This window comes from Venturia canescens, chromosome 2 (genome assembly GCF_019457755.1).
Source record: "Venturia canescens isolate UGA chromosome 2, ASM1945775v1, whole genome shotgun sequence".
Taxonomy (NCBI): domain Eukaryota; kingdom Metazoa; phylum Arthropoda; class Insecta; order Hymenoptera; family Ichneumonidae; genus Venturia; species Venturia canescens.
This window is the reverse complement of record NC_057422.1, coordinates 28,651,428-28,675,394: the sequence shown is the minus strand read 5'-3', so window position 1 is coordinate 28,675,394 and position 23,967 is coordinate 28,651,428. Positions and strand designations below refer to the sequence as shown.

The following is a 23,967-nucleotide window of genomic DNA, read 5'->3' as shown; positions in this document are numbered from 1 at the left end:
GGCCGTACGGTCGGCATTTTCGGAGCACATGTGTCTGGAAAAAAAATTTTTTAAATCGCGCATTTAATTAGAAATCATAGCAGATTAATAGCATACATACATTGCACAATTATTATTTTTTGTTGGTTAGAGCTCGAGGTTATTATATAGCTACAGATCAGACAATATTATTTGATATGGTTATAAACATTTGACGCGCTCAACAACTATACGACTGAACGTTTTCAGATTATCATTTACAGCACGGTCTACACGTCTACACTCACGGTATTAAAACGTCAAATGTAAATTAATAATAGCATTAAATAGCAAGTAAAGCATACTAGTGCACGCACGCATCCTGCATGTACAGCATGTGTACACAATGAAGATGGAAGATGATGATTAGATGGGGGTCAGCTGTCAGCTGGGTACACCAGGAAAAATCCATTGATTCAATTTTCGCGTTATTGTGATAAAAAAATCACTTCGTAAATTATTCAATATTACACATGCATTTCCCAGATAATTTCTGGTTGATTTTGTAAAAAATAAACGATTTTCAAGTTACTTTCCGCCAACTATACGCTCAATCTTTTTTAATTTACTATTAATAAAATAATTTTTTGAACATTATAATAATAACGGCGAAAAATTGCGAGAATAATTCCCAAGATATAGCAACAATAAAAAATAAGAAATGTTGTTTTATTCCCCTAACTATACAGAATTCGTATGGTCTCACAGCTCTTGAAGCTTAGACCTGAGCCAACCACAAAAAGAAGAAGAAGAAGAAACAACACCGCATACGTGATGAATGAAAAAGAGCGTTTGCGTCGTTTCAAGGCCAAGGACGAAGATAGTTATGGAAGCACATTGATTGAAAAAAGGCAAACGTTTGGCTTTCCTATTCTCACAAACCGACGAGTACATCAGCAATCTTATGGAAATGGTTGAAGTTGAACAGCACAAAAAATGGAGCAGAAAAGAAAACGAGTTTGGAACAGAAGCGTAAAAAAGGTAACAGTTAGGTATTTTTTCTCTATTTAAAGATCCGATCTGTGGCACAACAAAAAACAGTTTTAGATCGTAAAATCATATTATTGCAGAGAATCATTTTTAATTTGCTTCGCGAAGCGAAGGTCTTGGTCGAAGTCTGTACATCTGATGTGTGAAAATAAGAAATGAGTGAAAAAATTAATGGAAACTGTTCAGCTCACAATCTCTACATTAACGTTAGAGAAGATCGGCGAGAAATCTTAAGCAAGGCACGAGCTGAATTAAATATAATTATAAAAAAGGAAGCTACTGACAACATTGAATTTGAGGAATCTCTAAAATCAAACGCAACATCGTCAGTCTTCGGGTCGGATGCTGCTGAAACTAGCCAGGATAATTTGATCGAATTGAATTTGATTTTATCAGAGGAGGATTGGGACGTTATCAAACCATCTGAGCCACATGGAAAACGTCAAAGATGGTATTTTACGCAAGGTGAATGGACCAACGGCACAGAAGCATCAATGCATCAAGAAGCATTTATTATGGTCAATGGAAAACTCGAAGTATATCAAATTGACGTAAGTTTTTCGAAGGCTTAAGTCATGGGGAAATAAAGTTTTATTGGCGTATATCATAAAATTTTAAAAAATGTTTAACTGTGAAAAAATATGAGATCTATTGTAACATATTCAGTGAATGAATTACGTTTTCTGTAGGAAATCTGAATTTTGGAAATAAAAAAAAATGAGATCATTTTCTAACGTAGCCAAGTACAGTGAATGAATTAAGGTTCTTGTGGAATTCATTCGTGTACACTTTTAGCCCTAATCCCTCACTTATTCAGAAAAATTTTCCAGCAAACGTCACAGAGCAACAAAGGTTTCTCGAATGATTCTGCAATTATTAAGAGATTATCATCTGTTTTTATGCTAGCTCGGGTTATAAACTTAAAACAGTTTACGCGTACAAGTGCATGCATTGTATCTATACGATGAACTGCACAAATTCATTTTCAACATTACACACAAGCTTGGCGTGCATGGTTTTCAATCGGAAGCTCGGCGAAGGAATGCCTCATCCGTCCATATATTTGAAGAAAAATTGATGATCCTCTCATGTAATTGTTTTTTAATTTGCCATCCCTTTTCCATCCATCTATTTTATTGAGTAGTTCGACGTGAGATCCCGCGCTGTGTACACAAAGAAAAATATCTATTCTTGACTAGTTTGACTGATAAATTCATTACTCCAAATGTTTCGTATTCAACGCATTTTCTTTTCTCAAATCAATGCTTACACAGCTTACTTCTTTGTTCATCCATTTCAATACTTGTGTAATTCATCCAATCATCTGCCCATTTGGTAAAAAAAAGAGTGTACGGACAAACGAGTGAAAGTGACGCGTGGATAAATTAAAATGCGTATGGGCATGAAAGAATGGCCGTATCTATCCGTACAAGATAAAGGCATATAAAGGCATTGATTGATTTCATTTCTTTATCCGTTCGTTTAATTGTTCAATTTTATCCACAAATTTCACCCATCTGTATTGTTTACCAAATCATTATATAACAGGGCCCCTCTTATTTTATTGGGGGATCGGTTTTTTCCCACTCGTTCATACAATTCTAATTAATTATTGTTTTCATAGTAAATTTGAACAATTGTCTCTTCCCGAGCTTCCGATTGAAAACCATGCACGCCAAGCTTGTGTGTAATGTTGAAAATGAATTTGTGCAGTTCATCGTATAGATACAATGCATGCACTTGTACGCGTAAACTGTTTTAAGTTTATAACCCGAGCTAGCATAAAAACAGATGATAATCTCTTAATAATTGCAGAATCATTCGAGAAACCTTTGTTGCTCTGTGACGTTTGCTGGACAATTTTTCTGAATAAGTGAGAGATTAGGGCTAAAAGTGTACACGAATGAATTCCACAAGAACCTTAATTCATTCACTGTACTTGGCTACGTTAGAAAATGATCTCATTTTTTTTTATTTCCAAAATTCAGATTTCCTACAGAAAACGTAATTCATTCACTGAATATGTTACAATAGATCTCATATTTTTTCACAGTTAAACATTTTTTAAAATTTATTTATTGACAATGCGAATATAGAAAATCATTTAAAACGACGGTCACGACCTTTTAATACTTGGCGTGCCTTTTTTACTTTTTGAAGTTTTAATATTTACTGATTTCACTTCTTTTTGCGAGACGTGACAACTATATAGGAATCGTATTTCATTCACTATATTTGTCAACTTCAGAAAACGATCTCATTTTTTTTTTATATTTTAAAGTTTTTTATTGATAATGCAAATATAGAAAATTATTGGAAACTACGGTCGCGACCTTTTAATAATTGGCGTTCTTTTTTTACTTTGTCAATTATTTTTTTTTCTAATTTAGCTTATTTTTTAGAGGCGTGACAATATTTACTTAAGAAAAAAAATACATTCCTCGTCTTCGACGAAAATTTTTAAAACGATTTGTTTCAAGTTGAGTGCTTTTCTCTATGTGCCAAAAGCAATCGACACAGCCAATTTTTCTATGTAGACGGACGAAAACTGTGCGGTTATGTTCATGTGAGTTGAAACCTTTTACAAGCAATAATGGTGACGATTTTGATTATCCATTCAGCAAATCGAATTTTCCAATGAAAGATTGGGAAATACCTATGCAATGGGATGATATTTTCATTTTCTATTCCCTTTTTTGAAAAGCTCCACTTGTTTACTTGGAAAAATGATTTTTGAAACTATCTTCTTTTCATTCATGGATTCCATGTTGACATGGATACTGTCAATGGTTTGCAATGTCCAAGGAGATGTTTCCATGGTATTCAATGTCTAAGACCACAGCTTTATGGTTATTGGTGTCCAGTGATATTTTTTCATGGTCTTCTGTAACGTCTGAATCTGCCTCGTCAATGCAAACTATTAAATCGCAGATCTAGATATCGATAACTATGAGGAAATATATCGTAAACCATTGCACCGTTTACCTAAATATCGGGAAATATAAAATTGTCGAATATATATTGAAAAATACGAAGGCATCCACCTAGACATCGAAAACTATAGAGCCGACGACCTAGATATCGAAAACCTTAGAAAAACTCACCACACTATCGGAAACTATGGAGCCATTGACTTTCATATCGGGAACCATGGACAAATTCACCTTAACATCGGAAACTATGGAGCTATCGACCGGGATAGTGAAAACTATGAAGTCGTCAACCTAGTCCACGAAAACAATGGGAAAACATACCTGGACATTGAAAACTACGGAGCCGTTGATCTAGACCTCGAAAAGCATGAAAAAACATACCAGCACGACGGAAGCCATGGAGAAATATACCTAGCCATCGAAAACCATGGAGCTGTCGACGTAGACATCGAAAACAATGGAACCGTCGACCTAGACCATGAAAACCATGGAGAATCATAACCAAACATCGAAAACTATGGAATTGTTGACCTAGCATCAAAAGCCATGACGGAATATACCTGGACCACGAAAACCATGAAGGAACATATGTAGACATTTAAAACTATGAAGAAATATACCTGGACATCCAAAACCATGGAGGAATATACCTAGACATCCAAACCCATGGATGAATTATCCTCGACCACGAAAACCCGAGAGTAACATACCTGGACATCGAAAACTGTGGAACCGTCGACCTCGACTACGAACACCATGAAGAAACATACCTAGACCACGAAAACCATGGAGGAATCTACCTACACCGAGACAACCATGGAGGAATATACCTGGATGACGAAAACCATGGAGGAATATACCTGGACCACGAAAACCATGAAGGAACACGTCTAGACATTGAAAACCATGAAGGAATATACCTAGACATCAAAACCCATGGAGAAATTATCCTAGACCACGAAAATCATGGAGAAACATACCTAGACATCGAAAACTGTGGAACCGTCGACCTCGACCGCGAAAACCATGAAGAGACATACTTAGACCACGAAAACCATGGAGAAATATACCTTAGACATCAAGAACTATGGAGAAATACACCTGGACATTAAAAACTATGGAGAAATACACCTGCACATCAGAAACCATAGAGGAATATACCTAGACATCCAAACCCATAGAGGAATTATCCGAGACCTCGAAAACCATGGAGAAACATACCTGTACATCGAAACCTGTGGAGCCGTCAACCTCGATCGCGAAAACCATGGAGGAATATATCTGGACATAAAAAACTATGGGGTCGTCCACCTAGAAATCGAAGTTCGCGATAGAATGTACCTAAACCTAGTCCTCCAAAACCCATGATCTATCGCCCTAGACATCCTCGAAAAATCCAGCGGCGTCGACCAGAATTTTATATTTTTTTATTTTTATTATTTATTATTTAATGTTATTTGTATTATTCAATTTTTTTGTTTTATTATATTATTATCATTTTATATTATATATTGTATAATATAATATATATACTATATTATATATTAATTATAATAAAATATTTATTATAATAATATTTTATTATTAATTAATATTAATAAATAAAATATATATTATATAATAATTATATACATATTTTATGCGCAAACCAGGAGTTGGTATTGCCCCCGCTGTGCGCCCATTCTCTGTCTCTCTCGCTCGGCGACGCAGAAGGAGAGGGGGTAGCCGCGTTCAGCGTAGTGCGTGACGTAGAGTGTGACAAAAGTAAGAAATCGTGCAAAGGACGTAAGTCCAAATGTAAACAAGCGTAACTTACGCCCCTCTGTCTCTAAGAAAATGAAAATCCCGAAATGATGGATTTTAAATCACTAACGTTACATATCTCAGGATCTACTGGACGGATTTACTTGCAACAAAGACCAATGGAAAGAGAAAAATCGAAAAAAAATCGTCACAAATTTTCAAGTTCTTTTATGAAATGGTTTATTTGTGAGAGCCATTTGAAAATTCTATGACGTCATAAAACCGGCATATTCGCGTATATAAGAGTAGCGGCAGGGCTCGCGCTGGCTTTTCTTTTGCGCTGCAGTTTTTCCTTTTAATACTTGGCGTCGAGCCGCTACCGCGTCTCTTGATGATTTGTTTCAGAGTCTTGACTGGTTGGTGTCCTCATTCAACAATAATTCGAACGGTATTCTTGCGGACGAGATGGATCTTGGCAAAACAATCCAAACGATTGTCCTTGTTATTTATCTGATGGAGCTGAAGGAAGTGAATGGACCGTTTTTGATTATCGTCCTACTTTTGTAAGGAACCAAAATTCTTCTCATATTTCATGTCAGAATTTCTAAGCCGGACTAAATAATGGTACCTTTAATATAAATGTGGGTGATATCTGTTACATTCGTTTGAACTCGTTGATGTTTCAACTTACAGAACTTTGTCGAATTGGGTACTCGAGTTTGAGAAATGGGCACCGAATGTCATCTTAGTTTTCTACAAGGGTTTGTCGATAGTGAGAAGGGCAATTCAGGCGGCGCAAATGCGTACAACAAAGTTCAACGTTCTTTTGACAACGGACGAATATATGGTTAAGAACAAAGGCGTTTTGGCAAAACTTCAATCGAAATACATGATAATTGATGAGGATCACAAAATGAAGAACCATCAATGTAAGCTCGCGCAACTATTGAATATTCATTATCTCGCGCCTCATCGGCTTCTTCTGACTGGTGACCGCTGCAGAAGAAATTGCCTGATCAGCTTCGGGCCCTTCTGAACTTTTTCTCTACGACTGGCGGAACATTCGAGCTCAACAAAGAAAAAACTGTTCCCATTATTCGCCATTTGCATAAAGTTCTTAGGCCTTTCTTGTTGCGTTGTTTGAAAAAAAAATCGAGGTGCAACTGCTTGACAAAGTCGAGTACATTATCAAGTGCTCGACATGTCTGGACTTCAAAAAATTTTGTATAAGCACATGCAGAGCAAGGGTGTTTTGTTAACCGATGGCTCAGAGAAGGTAAAGGTGGTGCGAAAGCTCTGATGAACACGATAGTACAAATGTGAAAACTCTGTATTCATTTCTTCATATTTCAAGTTATCGATGAAAAGCATTGCGAACGCATTGGAACCGGGGGCACATCTTTTGTATCAGGTCCCGATCTTTATCGGGCTTCTGGTAAATTCGAGCTTCTCGATCGTATGCTGCCCAAGTTTATAGCAATCAACCATTGAGTACTGTTGTTCTGTTGAATAACACAATTAATGAACATAATGGAAGATTATCTTAGCCGGAGAGGATTCGTGTAACTTCGTCTTAATGGTACGACGAAAGTCGAGGACAGAGGTGATCTTTTAAAGAAATTGACGATCCTGAATTCTCCTACTTCCTCTTTCTTCTGTCCACGAGAACCGATAACCTCGGTCTTCAATCTTCAAGCTGCCGATACCGTTATTATTTTTTATTCTAAATGGAATCCTCATCATGATTTGCAGGCGCAGAATCGAGCTCACAGAATAGGACAGAAATACGAGGTCCGAGTGCTCCGGTTAATGACCGTAAACTCTGTGGAAGAATTCTGGCAGCAGCACGAGATACAAACTTATCATGGATGCTGAACGTTTTATTATTCAACTCTTTGAAACCTCCGTTAAAGGCAACACGAATGTTGAAAAGGTATTGATCGTTGTTTTGTCGTTTCCTCGATTTTTTCGAGCATATTCTTTTCGAGTCTGCATGCTGATTGTTTAGGATTTTTTTATGAAATATCTTGCAATCGTTTATGTGAAATTGGTCATCATTAGAACCAACCGTTATTATCAACGATCGAATGTATTATTTTTTCTTTCTTCGAATATTCTTATTTCTCAAAATGAATTTTGTCCCTGTGATTTTTTAACGCGTGTACAGTTTTTCATGAAATCACGAAGACGTTATTGCGAACCGCGATCTCATTTTGATGCTATTTAGTGAGAATAAATTAATCCAAAATTTTAATGTACATAGGAACCGTATCATTTAGCAAACTACATTTGTATTTTCATGTATATTTTCATAAAATGGAAAAATGTACTATCCAAGTTGCATGCAGTATAAAAATGTATGATATCAATTGGAGGCCAAGTTTTTATTGATAATTTGGAATATTTATCCAACAAATCGGAAACTTTAATTGAAATTTATGATAATTATTTTCAAGAAAAAAGTTAATGAAAAAAAGTCATAACGGAAGTTACGTGCAGTACTAAAATGTATTATATCAATTCGAGGTCAAGTATTTATCAGTTATTCGAAATATAATCTCCGGCGACAAATGAGCGTTGAGAATCCTTGTCGGGCTCACAACGTTTTATCAAAATTACTAAAAAATGAATGAAAATAAAATCATTAAAAATTCACATGAAAATCATTCGTTACTTCAATAAGGTACACACTTTAAAGAATCGATTCCCCTCCGACTTTCACGATCTCCTGGTATTATTCACAACATTCAACTTCGATTGGATCGGTACAAATTATGTTCAAATACGTCTTAAACGTACTTGTCCGGCCCATCACTTTTTATTCAAATTGCTCAGTCGAAAACAAATCAGGACTGTTCTATAATGACAAATATAATAAAATCGATAGAAATAAAAATAATATCTCCAAGTAATTTGAACTTGATTGTTCGCAAGTTCGTATAGCAATATCCACTTCTCATTTTCTTCAGTGAACACATACCATTCGGTAAGAACCAATGAAAATGAGAAATAATCAGGCACATTACTAGAAATTTTCGAACCTACTCAGCCATGAAATGTTTTTTTTTCTATAGTCACGTACACATTTTGATAAATATCACTAGTCGAGTACGACACGTGGATTCCTGGAATTTGGAGAAAAATGATTTTGTTGTGAATTATGACTCCATACAATATAAATAGATTAATCAACTTCATCTTTCATTTCCGTTTCATTTTGACAAGAGTGATTCGAAGGAAAATTATTTTCTCGGGAATTACTGTTCCTTGATATTAACACATGCATTAACATCGTTTTTGATTTGTTTTCGAATGATTAATTTGAATAAAAAGTGATGGGCCGGACAAGTACGTTTAAGACGTATTTGAACATAATTTGTACCGATCCAATCGAAGTTGAATGTTGTGAATAATACCAGGAGATCGTGAAAGCCGGAGGGGAATCGATTCTTTAAAGTGTGTACCTTATTGAAGTAACGAATGATTTTCATGTGAATTTTTAATGATTTTATTTTCATTCATTTTTTAGTAATTTTGATAAAACGTTGTGAGCCCGACAAGGATTCTCAACGCTCATTTGTCGCCGGAGATTATATTTCGAATAACTGATAAATACTTGACCTCGAATTGATATAATACATTTTAGTACTGCACGTAACTTCCGTTATGACTTTTTTTCATTAACTTTTTTCTTGAAAATAATTATCATAAATTTCAATTAAAGTTTCCGATTTGTTGGATAAATATTCCAAATTATCAATAAAAACTTGGCCTCCAATTGATATCATACATTTTTATACTGCATGTAACTTGGATAGTACATTTTTCCATTTGTCCAATATTTATGAATTTTTTGAAAATTTTTTATTTTTCTTTACAGAATTTTTTTCGATTATTTTTTATTTTTGTTGAATTTTTTTGAACTTTTCAATTTTTCGTTTATTATTTCTATAGAATTTTTTTCCTGGTTCTGAGTCTTTTTTCTATGTCATCTAGAAACAAGAGACCATCAATGTACTTGTCCCAACCTTTTTTTCCCTAGGGGAAGTTTAAGGTTTGATATCACGCCTTTTTTCTCAAAAGTTCCTCATTTATGTTATGACGGTTATAGGATTTTAGTATAAATTTCTATGAATTATTTGCTTAGTATATTTTTATAGATTCCATTCTCATACGAACAATTTTTATGGGATAATCTTTTTCATGAAATTATCAGCAAATAAGGGACCATAAATGTACTTTTCCCAATCTTATTTTCCCTCGGTATGATGTTTGGCTTATAAAGTTGGTTTCCACCATAAAAGACCAATTTTTCGTAAAAATTGTAGTGAAGATATTTCGTCACAAGACTGCCCTTGAACTTTGGCGATTTTTTTCCTTATACTCTAATATGTTATGCCTATTAGGAACTCAACAGCATGGAGGAATCCGGGATGATAGGCCCGAGAAATGAATTTCGGTTCATAATGTTGGTTTCCACGTAAAAGACCAATTTTTCTTCAAAATTGTACTGAAAATATTTCGGCACTGGTTTGGTCTTGGACTTTGGTGATTTTTCTCCTTGTCTTCTAATATGTTTTGTCTATTGGGAACCCAAGAGCATGAAGAAATGCGTGTTGTGGGCCGTAATATGATTTTCGGCTTATAACGTTAGTTTCCACGAAATAAGATCTATTTTTCGTCAAAATTGTACTGGAAATATTTCGTCACCGGTCTGTCCTTGGCCTTTGCCGATTTTTTCCAAGTCTTCATACCAAGAAACAACTGACGTAAAGATTTCCTTAATAGAACAGATTTCATTTATCCCTTTTCTTCAAAATTCAAATGAAAGATAGATCAAATTCAAGACACGAAAAATCCAACAGATTTGCCCACTTTGAATGTCGCTTTTGCATTCTGAATCTAGAGATTTCATTTCATCCAAAACGTGCCCCCAATGAAATATATTTCCAAAGTTTGCAAGTGGCCGCTGAGATCCAATTATCCACAGTTTGATAGTTGCTGAAAAAAAGTACCTGAAAACTTCTAACATTTATTATGCCAGAACTCAAAGCAGCAAAAAAAACTAAGCGAACTTAATTCAACAGAGCAACAGAATTCAAAGACGTTTAAGGTACCTGCATTGGTTTTGGAGGAAAACCATTTCAGGACAATTCAGAAATGAATTTAGAAATTCGAAAACTCACAATGGAGTAGAAAAAGGAAAATTGAAGTATTTAGAAAAGCGGAAGACTTTTGTGATAAATTTTCTAGATTACATGATACGGTTGGAGTAAATGATTTGAATGATTGGCACACATGCTGCAACACAGAAATATCAAAGTTTGGAAGTATTCACTGTGTATCAGTCATACAAACTTCAATACTATTTGAAAAGGAACACTTAAAACCTTGCCGAACCAAGTTCCATGACATATTACCATAATCAAAGATAAGAGGTGATCCGTCGCATATATATTTATCCACAGAAATTTCAGAGTCAATGTATCTGCGCGATGAGCTTCGAAGACAGCAATTTCAAATCTATCCATAAATGAGCAACTGAAGACTTTTATAATCAATTTTTTACTTCATATATATGTTACAGTTAGAGTCAAAATGTAAAATGAATGGCACAGTATTTAAATTGTATAGTTTGCAGATTTTTGCAGTATGTCAATGATCCGAATTTACAGCATTATAATGAAAAGTTGTCAAAAGTCATGATGTTACATTAAAATGACATAGCGCACATTGCATTCAGCAATTCTGTAAGTTTCTGGGGATGTTGGTTGGCATTATATTTGATCGCATCCAAAACTGAGCAACAGTAGACTTATTCGAATGAATTTTTTTTATAATAATTCCATATTTGTAGTTTGCAAAGTGGAAATACTCAACATAAATGTCATTCCATAAGTTTTGTTATCAAAATTTGTGTTTGCATACAGCATTCCCAAGATACGACTTTTCATATCATCAGCAAAATAAGCATCCAAAGACTTTTTGGAAGAAGTTTCAAAATTTATTACTCGACAGACCAGGTGGAAAAAGTATAACAACACTTATATCAACACCAGAAACTGTTTTAAGAATCTGATATATAAAATGTGCGATTGATGATCATAGTCGGAAACCACTTGAATCATGTTACCACAATCAGCATGAAGAAATAGTAGAAAATTATAGGACACATATTAGGCAACCATTTAATACTATGTATCGATCCGCTGCAAACCGATGGAGTCAAAACAAGGATCGGAAAGAGCAGAGCCAAACTCAATAGGAAGCAAAATGTGGGAATATTCAAAAATACCGATGACACAAGAAATAAATTAGAAAACATTTATTCGATTGGAGTTTCTTACATTATATATTGTAACGGTCCTTTTGGTGACAGAACACCACGTTACGCGTAGATTCGAGCTTAGTGTAGATTACGAAGCAGGTATGAAAGCAGAACAAGAGTGATGTGAGAAGATGTTGAAGGATAACAAAAGAAATTTTTATTCAGAGTCCGTGTTTGTTTTGTGTTGGTGTATAAAAACAAATTTGACACTCCGCACGTTCAATCCCAGCAATTTTCGAATTATAACTTAAACGCTCGCATAGATTCTATAAATGACAAGTTTATGATGACTCAAACGCTCGCAAAGATTCTATAAATGATAAGTTTATAATGACTCAAACGCTCGCAAAGATTCTATAATTGATAAGTTTATAATGACCCAAACGCTCGCAAATGAATAAAGTTTCGTAAAATTATGAAAGTTCGCAACTATAATAGGTTTCGCAAAAAAAAAAACAAAATAAGAGAGTTCACAAATATAATAAAATTCCGCAAAATTATAAAGATTCGCAAATATGATAGAGTTTCGCCAGATTGAGAGAATTCGGGATTGATAATCTTTCGCACTTTTTATGACAATTCATAAGGATTCGGAATTTTGAAGAAAATTCATAATTGATTGAGTTTCGCAATTGTATGACATTTTATAATTGATAAAGTTTCGCAATTTTAATTTATAAGGTTTCGCAATTTTGATTGATATTCGCAATTTTAATTCATAATCGATAAAGATTGGCAATTTTAATTTATAAGGTTTCGCAATTTGAATTGATATAGTTTCGCAATTTTAATTTATAAGGTTTCGCAATTTTAATTGATATTCGCAGTTTTAATTCATAATTGATAAAGTCTCGTAATTGATAAACTCTAAACTCAGGAAGCCAAGATTTTTGACGAATGGATTTGAACCCACCCAGGATTCATAGAGTAGTACGCATCCGCACTACCCGGGCCCTCCTGGGATGAGTGGTAAGGAGTCCACCAAGAATCTTTTGATCGAACGTACCCGCTCGATCGCAGCCCTCTTGATAGACAAGGATGAGTAATCTAGCCAGAAATCTGGTTGTGACACGTATCCACGCCACACCCGCCCTCCTGACTAGATCGGAGACTCACACTAACAGTCCTGATCCCAAACGTTCCCGAATGGTGCCTGCCGTGTTAGCGTGGGTTGGTGGTATGAGAATGCTTCCTGAGTGTTTTCTTTATATTTTGCGTATGCGGACTCTGGTTTTCCAGGCCAGAGTCGGCGTAATTGCGTGTGCGGATCTGAGTTGCTCAGTCTCAGATCGGCGTGCGGAAGCGAGTCAAGCGTGATGAGGGCAAGACTGGCTCCTGAGGCCAGTTTCCATGGGCTTTTTATACTCACGCGAAACAACGACCAACTATCATAATAATTTTGTCGCATTGCGACAATTACGCCCATTCACCAATCAAGTTCATCTCAAACCTTCTTAAATTTCCCGATTGGTTAAATTTTGTGTCGTATGTTCTTTGCTATTGGTTGATTGGCTCGGACCTCTTGATTGGCGAATGTGCGCTTGTTGCCTGAGGCGCGCGAAGTACATTTAAATTTGAAAGGATCTGTGATAATTTCATTTTAGAATTTTTCTTAATTTTAATCTCATTTTCTGTAAGGAGGTTCCATCATTTGAAATGGGTATAGTTTCGCAATAACTTGGATGCTTATTTGTATTGGGTTTGCTTTTGTTTTATTGAAATTTAAAGAAATTGTTTTACGCTCGAATCTATGCGAGGATCCCTGTGCTGATGGGTCGATAACGCGCCCAGGCGCTGTCGCCTCTATTGATTAATTGTCGTACCGCGCTCTAGCGCGTCGGTACAATAGGTTGCGGTGTGATCGATGGGTGTGGATCGTCTCAATATATACTAACAGTTCCGTGTGTTCTTGTTTTATTAATTATCAACCATAATATTTCAGATCGCAAAAAGAAAATTTGACGTTATAGGTTGACGAACATTTTTTCTTACAACTTCCAGACCTATTTTGATAAACTGATTTGCCTTATTCATATTATTCACTAACTATGCGAACGTTTGCTACATTTGTCCCACACTTCGTAACGTCAAACCCCGGCCGGTTCGTTACCACACAGCTATCAAAGGGAACTCGTATATATGACCTACATTATTACACATGATATGTAATCACGCAACTGATGATATATTTACACTGGACAATATTCCGCGAACTCTGGTTTAATTGAAAGATTATCTCAGTTGACACTTATTTCCAATCGAACGAAATAATGAAATCTTGAAAAGTTTCGTTGACATATATATGAATCGCGCATTTTTTTATATGTTTTATTTGCACACACAGATCACAGTCTACATTTATGCGGCCGCTTTTATACCGGTTTAGTATACCACAAGTTTTAACAAAATATACATTAACCAATTTTCACTAACCATTTTCATTTATTAATTAGAGTCCGCACACAACAGCACTTTGGGGATCATAACCTCACCTGTCAAAATGACGTTCAGTATGAAAACAAGTCTCGGGTGTGGTTTCGGATGTGCGTATCGATGTATTGATATCTTATAACCTATATTCACAAAAGATATAAATGATAAACTTATTTTCAATCAAACGAATTAATGAAATCTTAAAAAGTTTCGTCGACATGCACCGCGTATTTTTTTATTTTATTCTTTTTCACACACCAGACTACATTTACGCGACTGCTTTTATACCGGTTTAGTTTAGCATTCCACAGGTTTTAGTACTATGCACTTGGTTAGATGACGAAAGTTTTTTTTATATATTCCACACGCATTCCATAATGACAAAACTCCGTTTGTTTATACGATGATCGAAAACTGACACATGGTTTATATATATATATATAATATTTACGGAGTCTGAGCGCGGTCGGGGTAAGACTCAAAAGTTAGAAGGCCTAAAATGGCGAACAGGCATTCTGTATAACGCATATATAGATATACAGAATGCCTGTTCGCTATTTTAGGCCTTCTAACACTTGAGCCTCACCCGCGGTCGGCCTAGCAGCTGGAGGAGCCGACATCTAGTCCAGTCAAAATGCAGGAATGGAGCAACTTTCGAGGGGAAATCTGCAAACTTGATCTAAGACTAATTTGATGACGCTGAATCGAATGGTGTAAATTATTTTGCGATCAACCCCCGGCAACATTGAGAAAATTAGGGTTAAAAGTTTAAAACGCTTATAACTCGAAAGCTATTAAATTGATTGAAAAAATACTTATACCATCGTTTTCGGACGACAAAAATACGTAAGAAAGCACCCTATTAATTTCCGATAATTAAAAAATAAGTGAGAAAAATGGTTTTTAAGACAAAATTTGGCATATCGAGCACCACTGGGGACGTAAAGAAGGATGGAGGATAGCGTACATCTCTGTCGCACTCTGTTTTCTATAGCACATCAGTTTTGAGTGCTATAGAAAACCAAAACAAAACGCACACATACTCACACAGACTTTACGTACTTGTGTTACCGAGCCTACCGTATTTTAACGCATGCGCCGGATGATAGAGAGGACCTCTCTATAAGTGCGAACGGCAAAGCATACAGTGCGTCTCTTTCTAAAAGCGGTTCTCAACGCGTATTTTCTCAATATTCAATTGCATTTTTTCCATATTTAAACAATGTATAAAAAAATAATTTTTTTCTGCAAAGTTCAATTAAACCCTCCTGAAACGCGTAGAATAGAAAGAACCCGAGTTATCTACAAATTTAATATGTTTTGAAGCCTTCGAAGTTTCGAGGTTTTCACCCCGAGCGCACTGTTGTTTTTTACTATTTAACCATTAATTTTTTAGTTATCGGAAATTAACAGGGTGCTTTCTTACGTATTTTTATCACCCGAAAACGATGGTACAAGTATTTTTTCAATCAATTTAATAGCTTTCGAGTTATAAGCGTTTTAAACTTTTAACCCTAATTTTCTCAATGTTGCCGGGGGTTGATCGCAAAATAATTTACACCATTCGATTCAGCGTCATCAAATTAGTCTTAGATCAAGTTTGCAGATTTCCCCTCGAAAGTTGCTCCATTCCTGCATTTTGACTGGACTAATCGTTGAGCCAATCAGAATGCGTAGAGGCAACAACTCTACTACCACTAACTACGTCAAAACGCGTATACGTATACGTCGAACTCGTGATGTGTCAGTAACTTTTGCATAATCTTGAGCCCGTGCAAAGTTTTTTCTCAGCAATTACGCCACCGATCGTGTTGATTTTGGGCGCAATCGAAAGAGAATTTCTTAATTAGCTGAAAGTTCAATTTTCAAAGCCTCAGATGACTCATAACTTCGGTAATTCAAAAGAATCACTTGCCAATTTTACCCCCACCACGGCGAATCGTTTTATTCAGAGAAAGTATACTCGGCAAGAGCCTCGGGCCAGCAGACGACAGGGCTGTCAATGTACTTGTCCCGAGACTCTACCGAGTCTCTTGATAAAAGTATTCAATCATGGTTCGTAGCCGTTTAGATGCTGTTTATCGAACTACTTCGCGTACTAAGATTTTCACCAAAGCATGGGGAAATCCTGCATGACAGTTTGAGATGGTAACCTCAAATTCCTTTTAACCCATTTTTCTGTATTTTGTGCATTTTAATTCGCATACATAAACATTTGTTAGGAATACGTGCTACCATTAATTTTGTTTTGATTTGAAAATACTGCCACATGTAGAGAAAAACTATCGATTTTCTAGTACTTCGGAATTAAAATATAACCTCACTTTTCCGTACTGTCAAATGCTCAAGAATAATGTGTAAAGGTGATTATTCTTGTTTTCTCCATCAAGACTTTGTCAATACAAGAATCAATTATTAGTAGTAAATTATTATTCTGAATATTTCTACGCAATAATGATTTTGAGATTTACATTTTTTTTTCATAACAGTATCTTGTGTCGGAGTGATAATGTATCAAGGTTATTGTAGCTGATGAAAATGAGGCTTTTCCTCGAAGTATAGTTATGGGTTTTATAGATTTGATTGACCGTAATATTCTGGCTCCAAATGGGAACAATATTTCTTTCAGAAAAAAAAAGTTCTTTTTTGACTTGTCGATCACTGTTGGTTGACCTAATTTTCATTTTTTATAGGTGCCCAAATAGTCAAATGTTTATACCATTGATTAAACTTTGTAGAAAATTTTTCCAAGATCTCATTTCATTTAGTTGATTTTCAATTCTTGAATTATTTTTACACATATTTACTTGGCAATAATGATTAAAAATTTTTGTTTCGATTTTTTATATTTTTATTTTTATGCCGACGAGTTCAAATTTTGAATTCACAAGTGTTTTTTGAAAAATTGAAGGCTGTACCATTTCAGTGTTTCGTAATATTGTTTTGTCCCAAATTTATTGTAAAAAAAAAATATTTTTTACGTGGTATTTGACAAATAAGCATGGCTGAATGTTTCACAGATGGCTTCATTAGCTGCAACAAATTGGCCAAAGCCAATAGCGCTACTTCCATGCTTATCCTAATGAACGGCTTCCCCAGTGTTTACCCAGGATGTTATGAGCACTTCGATTAATTGGCAAGTATTGGAGTCGTAATATTTTTCAAACGAGGTCTATCAGAATGATCTTGTTAAAATGGTGAAAATCATTGTCGACCAAGACGTAAACACAAACATCTTCGGAAAGATTTCTTTATTCGAATTAATATCGAAAAACGCAATATTATTATAATTTTTATTCGTTAAAACGCAAAGAAGCGAAAACAAAGGCATCATTTGCACGCACAGTTTTGAGTTCTTTCATCGCTTGATTAACATAACAATTTTTTTTTATTTATCCCTTCGCAAATATTCCTTGTATTTAGAAATGATGAATAACACAATTTTATAATATTTCCATTACAGGATGTATTTTTAGCTGGTCAACACTTGGTCAAATAACATTACCCTCTGCGACTTTGAAAAGAATGAACAAAGCGAGGGAACAGAAGTTGATAAATCGATGGAAGTTGGCAAAGTTGATAAAGTTGGGACCGAAAATAATATGAATGCTTGAATCGATGAGGAGAGATGAGTTGCAGCCAAAATGTTTTCTCTCAATCTTATATATACGAAAGATTCAAATCGAACGAGCCTGATAAACTGAAAGGTGAAATCCGCTATTTTGAGCCTTTATTCCCTTTTCTTCTTTAGAAACATGCTGAAAATCGACAGAAAATTTAAATAAATCATGTTATAAATTTAATTTGCTCAAAAAATATAAAAAACTGGAATTTATAAATCATCTTTTTCTTTTGTTGTTTTGCTAGAAGTTTGGGTTCAGGCGTGGAGTGATGGAGGAATGCACGCATCTTCGTAATTTCGAGGTTCCTGTCGGTACTTCTTTCATTATTGCTATGTGCGCTAAGGACGACGCTTGCGTGCCATGCGAGAGCTGCATGAGTTTCGAAGAAATTTGGCCTGGTGCTGACATTCGTTACATCGATGCTGATCACGTTACGGAATATTTGTTACACTAGAAATTTTTTAGGTGCGTCATGCCATTGTATGAATGTGATTAAGTATCGTAATGAAATTGTGATTTAGACAGAATAGTAGGGGCAATCCATACCAAATTCACCTATCAACTGATGTGTTGCATCGGAAATTTTGCTTAAGTTATTGTGACATGTTTTAGTACTTATTCGGAGAATTCGGTGATTTTTTTATTTTTTTTTTGGCTGATAGTTTCTGGGATATTAATTTTTTTAATGATGGTTTTGGTCACATATTTTTTGATTTTTCATTTTTCAACATAATTTTCGAAAAAATGGAATAAAATTCTTTTTTTAGGTCAACTCAATCGCGTTTTTGATGATTTGATTTTTTTCTTTTTAAGAAAGTTCTCACAAAAACTCGACTATATTTAAACAGGACCAGTCTGTACTAATCTGAAAAAATGTTTTACCCTTGACGATAATGTGTCTTTTGAGAAGAGTTATGGGAAATTCATTCAAACGAGCAAAATTATTGTGTTCTATTTTCCAGATCGATGACAGCTGAAGCTTCTGGACGCTCGTAAAGAAAAATATACGATCTACGAGCGTAGCTGACAGACAAACGAGCCGTTAACCACAGATTTGCAATAGAGGATGAAAGTTGATTTTTTCAATCGTCCTGAAATTAAAGTGTAAAGTGGAATCGTGCAAAAAAAGGGGAATCTCTTACAATTTTAGCACGGTATTACGAACAATGAAAGAGAGGAAGAAGCGTCAATCGATCCAGACGAACAAGATCGTGAATCTAAGAAAGAGCACAAAGCAGGATGGATTTTGTGTTTGTCCACTGGGAACCGCGAAAGAAATTGGGACGGTGGAACTTTGAGTCAATGAGTAAAAAAACGGCAGGAAATTTAATTTCGATAATAGCTTTTGGTCCTTGTCAAGCCTAGAGAAACAGATGGGTATATCATATATATTTCTCTCTAAAAATAGACCAGATAAATCAATAATTTATTAAATTATGAAATTAAAGTGTAATAAAAATTATGTAGCTGGAATAAACTCAACAAAAATACAACAATAGTTTTCTAATTGGATATTGCCACGGATACTTTCACGCCTATCATGTATACTGTCACGGATACCGGTCACATAGGTATACTGCAAGATGCGGTTCGACACTCGTGGCCAGTGGACTCTTGCCAATTTTAAAAGTCATATCGTTGAATATTTGCCACGTTCCAGTCGATCGGCGACAGTGCGCTACGAAGTGAGCATTACGGAAGGTCGTAACTCCAACCAATCTGTGAAAAGATCGATATTATTTGGTAATTACATATTTTATTTCACTCGACAGAATAAGGTGTAACAGAATGAAAACAGCAATCAATTTAATATCATTTATTACAGGTTTTAATTTAGTTCGAGTCCATCTATTTTTAAAGTTTTGATAAATCTGGTGAAAACGAAATTATATTATTGAACTTTCATTATAAAATTTTGATCAGAGCATTCTTACTATATCAATTGAGAGCAAAACAAACTCACCTGTACAGTAATCGTAATTCGTTGTTTATTGGCAGACTGATAGAAGTTGGCAATTGCGTCAGTTTGCAAGTCATTCCAGTCTGAGTCATGCCTGATTTGTCACAATAAGAACGTATGTCGAGATCGATGAAAACATGGACATTCGCCTTCGTATAAGTCGTTGATTCTGATCCACATTTTCGGCATTGCATATTGCACACAATGGGTTGAAAGTTAACAGCGGATTCCAATTTTTCAAACCCGTCTTTTTCAATCTTTCTGTGGTTAGGGCTCAGGTAAGGCTTCACATATGACGTGCCAGTACATTTAGTACATTTTTCAGTGACGTATACACTTGGAAATGATTCGAGAGTCTTCTTTACAACATTTGCAATGCTGTCCCAAGCATCCAAGAAATATGAGAAAACTCTTTCCGATGTACATGGTCCGGGTGAACAGGTGTATCCTAAATGTTTTAGAAGTTCTGCTCTTTGACGTAAGACCTCTTTTGTGACTCCATTGTTCATGAACAAATCTCAAGGTTTTGTTATTTGATTTTTCCAGGATACTGGCATATTCAGAACTGTCTAGAGCAGCGGTCATCAAGATGTGTACGAGCGAATCAAATGGACACGTGGCTTTTACAAAAACCTTAAGACCATCCACTTTAATCGGTTGATCGCAGATACTACCATTCGGTAAGAGCACAGGTTTACTTGTACTTGCAGTAAGAATATTACGCTGACGGATATCCGGGTACGGTTCGTAATATTTAGACTTCTTTTTTTTTATTTCATTTTTCCCATGATATCCATGTACAATTTCTTCAGTCGGAAAAGTGCAAACATCTGTGACTGTTTTGGTATTGAAAAATGTTTCAGGAAGAGGACTAGACCTGCCTGCGATCGAATTCTTTACTGTCTCGGATGGGAGAAATTGAACTTCTTTAATTCCTTCTCCTTCCAGAATCACTCTTATTGAATCTTGTTTGCAATAATCATGATCGATCGAAGTATTGAGCATATTTGATGCCAAAATAGGACTTGCCATCGAATTCTCCACTTTCTCGGATAGGTGAGATTGAACTTTTTTAATTCCTTTTTTGTCCTGGACCACTGTTATTGAATCCTGTTTGCAGTAATCATGATCGATCGAATTATTGAGCGTATTTGATGCCAAAATAGAACTTGCAACAGGCAAGTCACTGTTATTGACATTGTGAGATGAGGATAGTATTGGCTCACAAATATCAGTAAACGAGTCGTCCGTTAAATTATATATATATTTTTTCCCATGCGATGCTTTATTTCTCCAGTTTTCTACAGAAATCAAATCTGCTGCACTGCGATTCGAAATATTTTGTTCGATGCATTCTTCTTTTTCTACAGTTGCATCCTCTGTTGTTTTCACTTCAAGCTCATGAATGTTCTTTCCTGTTTCTTTTAACGCGTGATTTTTTCGATCGAACATGATCATATTAGAGGCAAACAGTAATGTTTGACCAGAAATATCGCGAATGTGTATTTTCAGAAATTTATCTGCTCGTAGTGGTGGTGGTGTGTTTTTGAGCACTCTTGTCTTCAAATCACCAAAATGTCCTTCGACATAGCTAGAGGAGGCATGGTGTGGAATCGGGCGTGGAATGAGAATCGAAATGATCGCAGCAGTCCAGAGTGGAAATTCCTTAGCTAAAATGAAGAGCCGTTCAACAAAATCTGGAAGGTAAAACGGATTCAAGTTTTCACCAACACTTAAAGTTGTCTCTGCTTTTTTTTTTTGCACCATTAAATTTTTTGCACTTCATTCAAATTCATTGTACTATCTTCGTAATTTTGCAGTCCTACTGCACAGGTGAGGACGAAAATTTCCCGAAATTCTTCAAGCGATGTCGAATCAACCATAAGGGCTAAGCAGCGAACAAAGAATTCCTTAATGCAACGTCTCACTGGCTTAAAACATTTCCAACGACAAACCATATGGGTCACATGTGAAACGTCAATCCGATAAATCGTGCCCGGCTTTCCAAATCTAATCAATTGACCACCGATGGCGATGGAGAAAGTCCATTCACAGTACTCCTTCACTGTGAACCCGGTGTATACCTTGCATAAGCTTGCAAGGAGAGCTCTGGAGTAATCGCAGATGACAACCTTTGGTTTTGGTGCGTCGGCACGATCCCAGTGGTTCAAGAAAAACATGATGACATCTGTTCCATTAGCTTCTGAGAGCATTTGATATACCGGTGAAGTTGTATTTTCAAAATTGATTACAATCGAGTACAGAAATATATGACCACTGAGATCTCCATCGCCATGGTCAATTTTTTTTATTAGACTGCCAGTTGCATCTAATGAAATTGTTGCTGCGTCTTTTGTAATCCGGCAATAATCTTTGTAGGCATTCATCTCAGCAGGAGTGCAATAGAATACAAAAAAAGGGCTTCCACTGATCCACGATATTATGCCTGCGTACTCTGGAGTCCTCGACATTTTCAAAATGGTTTGTACAACATCTTTTCCATGGGTTTTTTGTACGTTGAGATCCATGTTAATTTTTTCTTTTTTTGCATTCCGCAGGACATTGTCGTTTGGTATAAAAGGAGGCACCGTGTCACCATCCTTCATGTACAAACGTGCCTGCTCTCGTTGACAGTTTTTACAACCTTTTGCTTCTAATTCGCGTTGCACCTCACGTCGACGGTTTCCATTTAGATGTCTCTTGACCGGTTCGTGGAAGACCGCAGGTACCTCGCTTGTTTTGACTTTTAAACGTAGACCCTTCTGATCGGGGTGTTTCTCGCCATACGCGTAAATTTTATTTTTGCATTTTTTACTGGTACATACGCCAGTCATTTTTATAACGTATGTGGTATCATTTGAAGTTAAATTTACATCAGAACGTTTGAATGAAAAGGCGCAGGGCAGTTTTTTCTGTTCCCATAACGCTATGCTGACCACGTTGGTCCACTCGCCTTTCGTTAAGTACAATCTCTGACGTTTTCCACGTGGCTCAGATGGTTTGATAACGTCCCAGTTTTCCTCTGATAAAATTAAATTAAATTCGATCAAATCATTCTGGCAAGTTTCAGCAGCATCTGATCCGAAGACTGACGATTGCTCTTCATCTGACGACGATCGCTCAAATGTTGCGTTTGATTTTAGAGATTCCTCGAATTCAATGTTGTCAGTAGCTTCATTTCTTATCATTATATTTAATTCAGCTCGTGCTTTGCTAAGGATTTCTCGCCGATCTTCTCTGACGTTGATATAAAAATTGTGAGCGGACCAGTCCCCATTAATTTTTTTACTCATTTCCTTCCAGACATCAGACGTATAGGCTGGAAGCTCTGGGGTGGTGAAATGTGAAGCAAATGCTTTGATCGCCTCAACTGCGTCTTCAACCGAGACCTTCGCTTGGCGAGGCATATTGGAAATGATCCTGCAAATGTATAATACAGTGATTAATATGATTTTACGTAAATTTGAAAACCGAAATAATATCGAAATATTGTTTTTTTTTGCGTTTTTCATCTTTATTGAATAAAAAGTTTTGAAATATTGTAAAACTTGGCTTCGAAAGCTGTAAAAACTTAATATCATAGTAACACCTAATTTTGCACTGCGAGTGGACAATTTTTTCAGAATCTATGCCTACGGAATGCAATTTCACTTGTGAACTGGAAAAAATTCTTGAATTCTCATGCTTTTTACTTCAATCACTGTTCTCACCTATCTTACTTAACTTTAATTACCGCAATTATTAGAATAGAAGTTTAATCCAAATACATGTTCATGTTGTTTTGAATCTTCGATGAAAATTATGCAAATTCAATTAAAATTCTTCTCTTCATGATTATTAAAACCTATGTACAGAATTTATATCTGGAAGTTTGTATTAAGTTCGACAGAGTGTACTAAATATTTGATGATAAATAAATGTTGATAGTAGATGGCAAAA

At 35.7% G+C, this 23,967-nt stretch overlaps 1 protein-coding gene and 1 pseudogene across 1 annotated transcript; one reads left to right on the top strand and one right to left on the bottom strand.

The window, feature by feature from the left end:
- The first annotated feature begins 725 nt into the window (after positions 1–725).
- On the top strand, positions 726–23,967 carry LOC122407176 (ATP-dependent helicase brm-like; annotated as a pseudogene).
- Positions 19,657–21,814, bottom strand: LOC122407177 (uncharacterized). Its single transcript, XM_043413207.1, has 2 exons — positions 20,032–21,814; positions 19,657–19,787 (listed from the first exon to the last, which is right to left on the bottom strand). The coding sequence occupies exon 1, from the start codon at positions 21,793–21,795 to the stop codon at positions 20,350–20,352; it is 1,446 nt and encodes a 481-aa protein (XP_043269142.1). The 5' UTR covers positions 21,796–21,814; the 3' UTR covers positions 19,657–19,787; positions 20,032–20,349.